The sequence below is a fragment of the Acyrthosiphon pisum genome, unplaced genomic scaffold (genome assembly GCF_005508785.2).
Source record: "Acyrthosiphon pisum isolate AL4f unplaced genomic scaffold, pea_aphid_22Mar2018_4r6ur Scaffold_21025;HRSCAF=22824, whole genome shotgun sequence".
Lineage (NCBI taxonomy): Eukaryota > Metazoa > Arthropoda > Insecta > Hemiptera > Aphididae > Acyrthosiphon > Acyrthosiphon pisum.
In genome coordinates this window covers 18,595-22,211 of record NW_021770447.1, presented here as the reverse complement: position 1 = coordinate 22,211, position 3,617 = coordinate 18,595, and the positions used below count along the sequence as shown (strand labels likewise).

Here is a 3,617-nt window from a genome sequence, read left to right as displayed (position 1 = left end):
CATTATGGCGGTTAGCGGCACCACATCATGCAAAGGCTTGTCACGTATGATGTTTTATTCACAGGCGACGACCCCCAAAGGATCAATGTTGTTGCGGTTGAAAAAACCCAGAGACGATCTACGACATAGGCGGTCCACTTCAGAAGATAAAAACTCAACACAACTGAACTTTTCAGGGTCTAGGTATTACTGGAAGGCAGGTTGATGGGTTGTACTTTTTTATATAAACAATTTATTGCCCTGATTCTAATTTTTTAAATAATAACTTTCAAAAATCAAACATTTAATTTTTCTTTAATTAATGTTGATAATAACTAATAAACTAATAAAAACATTTTAATTTTCCATAAAATTAGTGATCATGGGTATTTTGCTTTAAATTTTGATTATCATTTCCAAACATTGTATTTTATAAAGTACTTAATAAAGAAATATTCACGCTTAGTATTTGAAGTTATCAAATTATTTTAAAACTGAATTAAAAACATATTTTTATTTGTATGTGAGTTCTATATAAATGGAACTTGTTGGAGTGACTTAAAATCGAACACATTGTATATAAAAGAATTTGAAAGTGTCCCATTTGAAATGGGAACGTATATAATCCACGATCATGGTTAGGTACTTAATGTTTTGTGTGTTATTGTTTAACTCGTCCTACTGACTAACCTTAAAGTGTGATGTACAAGAGTAATATTGTGTATAGTGGTGTTATAGCACGGCTAGGATTAGTTAAGTTCATCTTGTAAAAAGTAATGAACTATGTGGCGTAAATATATTATGTTAATTGTGTTTGGGTGCGCATGTAAATTGCACCGATTTTGATATTTTTTTCATATAAACTCCAATGCTACTTTTTTACTAGGTAGGTACTTACCTAAAAAATAAATGTACATTCACCTTTTTTTTTACCTGTTATAAAATTAACATTATGTAGGGACAGGTTTATTATTATTTCGTTGAAACATAATAAATTATTATTAATAAATGAAACAAAATAAAATAAGATAGATGATAGTTATGATTAGTAGGAATACTAAAAACAATTGTAAACTGTGGATTTTAACAGGTGTGAAGTTTACATATTTTTTACATAGATAGTAATGAATTGTTTATTATCTATAGTGTTTTAGGTGAAAGGTATGTACTGGTGGAATATGCATGTTAATAAGTTATTAATCCAACACTAAAATCGACTACCCATAAATCTGTGAAATTTACAATTGCAGTGTGTTTAGGTATGTGTAGACTTATAACAAATTTAAAAAAGGTCAGACCGTCAAACCAGTAATTATCGAAACAAACTGTAAATACTTATAATATAATAAATTATATTACAACTCTCCTTTTGATGACTAAGGTGTGAAGTCATGTAAGGTCGCTATACTCTCAAACAACTTACCACGATAACGAGTATTTGAATAGAAGGTCAGTACTACGAAGTACTAGACGAAGTGTCTTGCCTCCTTTTCTAAAAGTGTTATTGGCCACAAACCTCTCGACAAAAACTTGAACACAATTTTATGTCAAAAACCACTTTTTTTGATGAATGTATAAATCTATCATAAAATAAAATAAGTCGAGGTTCTACTGTATGTACATAATATTATAACTTATAACAAATCAAATTTAATTAATCAAATCAATAAATAACAGGTAGAATCAATTAGGCACTTATAAAACTTAAAATAAATACATTTACATCAAATAAGATAAATAAAAAAGAACGTAAAACTAGCTTTTGATTATGGGAGCAGTATTAATATTATGAAGTAAGCAATCTACCTGCGGTGGATTGCGTATTCCACGAGGTGCGTACTACGTAAGTATATAATTTCTAACTACTATGTTCCAAAGTTATACCAAGTTTGTCATTTTTACTTAATCCTAATTCCGAGGATAAGAACAACTATTTGAGGTGTCAACTGTTTTAGGCCGTTTACGGAAATCTCATCAATCGATATTTTAGATGTTTTTAACGATTTACCTACACTAAATCTATAATTACGAAATTAAAATACTCTACAGAGTACTACATTTTGTAAAACGTATATTTTTAAAAATGTTAATCCATCATAAACTCATTTTTGGGTATTTTTATGGTCATTTTCAAGTCATTTTTTGTTGTTTATAAATCATCTTTAGCATTTATTTTTTTAACATTTTTATTTCATCAAGTTCCGGGTCCTAGTTATTACTTATTTGTTATTTTCGGAAAAGATATCAGTAATATTAATACTGTTTTATTTGTCATTATACCATTATATCCGAAACATCGTCTGCAACCTGCCAACCACGGGCGATCGCCGTGTGTTTTAAATAATATCAATTATTACCTATTTAAAATAGTATTAGGTATGTCCAATAAAATAAACTCTTTATTTCTCACATTTAAATATTAAATTAAATGTTGGCATTTACGAGTGACGACGGTCGACGGATAGGCGAATAACAGTTTAAAAGGTAATAATATAGTACCTACTTATATATTTATTCATTATTTTCTTTAACCGGTCAGCGGGTACGCTTTTGAAAATAGTACAACAATCATCAAATTTACATCATTTATATTAATTCACTTTAAGTCATATTCTATACCTAACAGTTGAACAAATTTACATTTTTTTTTATTAGGTATGGGCGTACGGCTTTCTAATAGATTAAGGTTTATGGTAAAATAGTCAGTGAATATTTTATTTGTGTTTGATAGATGTACCTTTATTATTACGTCAAATTATAAATTTTATAAATTACTTCTCTTGTAATAACAAATAGCGCACCCGCGAAAAATTAATAATTATAGTTTATAATATGGTATTAGTTTTAACTATTTTATTATAAAATAAAATCATTATCATTTTCATATAAGTAATGATATACAGCCAGGTGCATAAAAGTTAGTTTTATATTTTAAATCGGTTTGTTCTGTTATTTATAATTAAATGGTGCGCAGTATAAACTAATGTACCATCCATGGATAAAAAGTTTAAGAAACGCTGCTCTGAGGTGGAGTATATTTTTAGAAGATTTTTACCAGAAATACTTCGGGCATCCCTGTAATATAGGTACCATTTAACCATTATAATAACACCTATACTATATCGTATAATAGATCATAATTTTTGGGTGGGCATTTCCGACCCCATACCACCGTAGCTCGTAGTCCGGAAAAATATTGTTTTAAATAAATTATTACATCACATTTTTAAATAATATGCTGCGTAGTATTTCGGTAATACAATATAAATTATTATAATGTTATACGTCATTGTACGTCTTACCGATATGTGTAGGCGTGTTGGTCGTCGTTTAGGAATGTACCTATTTAGAAGTGGATTCCAGCAGGGCGGAATCCTTCTATACGGATTAACAAGTTATATAATAATATTATATTATATAGCTGCAACGATTTAAAAGATTTTACACGACCGACAAATAATGATAATAATACATATTATATAATGCCATTATGGTACGACAATAAACTATATAATTGTTGTATCACCCGTATTGGATAATACGCGATGAACCAACTATATGCCTTACCTCCGTACACTCTAAGCTAATGACTATCTCTAGAATAAATTCAGATTAATGCACTGTTAGCTTTTGAGGTA

At 28.9% G+C, this 3,617-nt stretch overlaps 1 protein-coding gene across 1 annotated transcript; it reads left to right on the top strand.

The window, feature by feature from the left end:
* On the top strand, positions 1–435 carry LOC115034775 (the record flags this gene model as incomplete). The annotated part of the gene is given in 1 exon segment (XM_029492210.1): positions 1–435. A coding segment is annotated over 1 exon segment (205 nt), but the record flags the coding sequence as incomplete, so codon positions are not given.
* Positions 436–3,617: the final 3,182 nt, after the last annotated feature.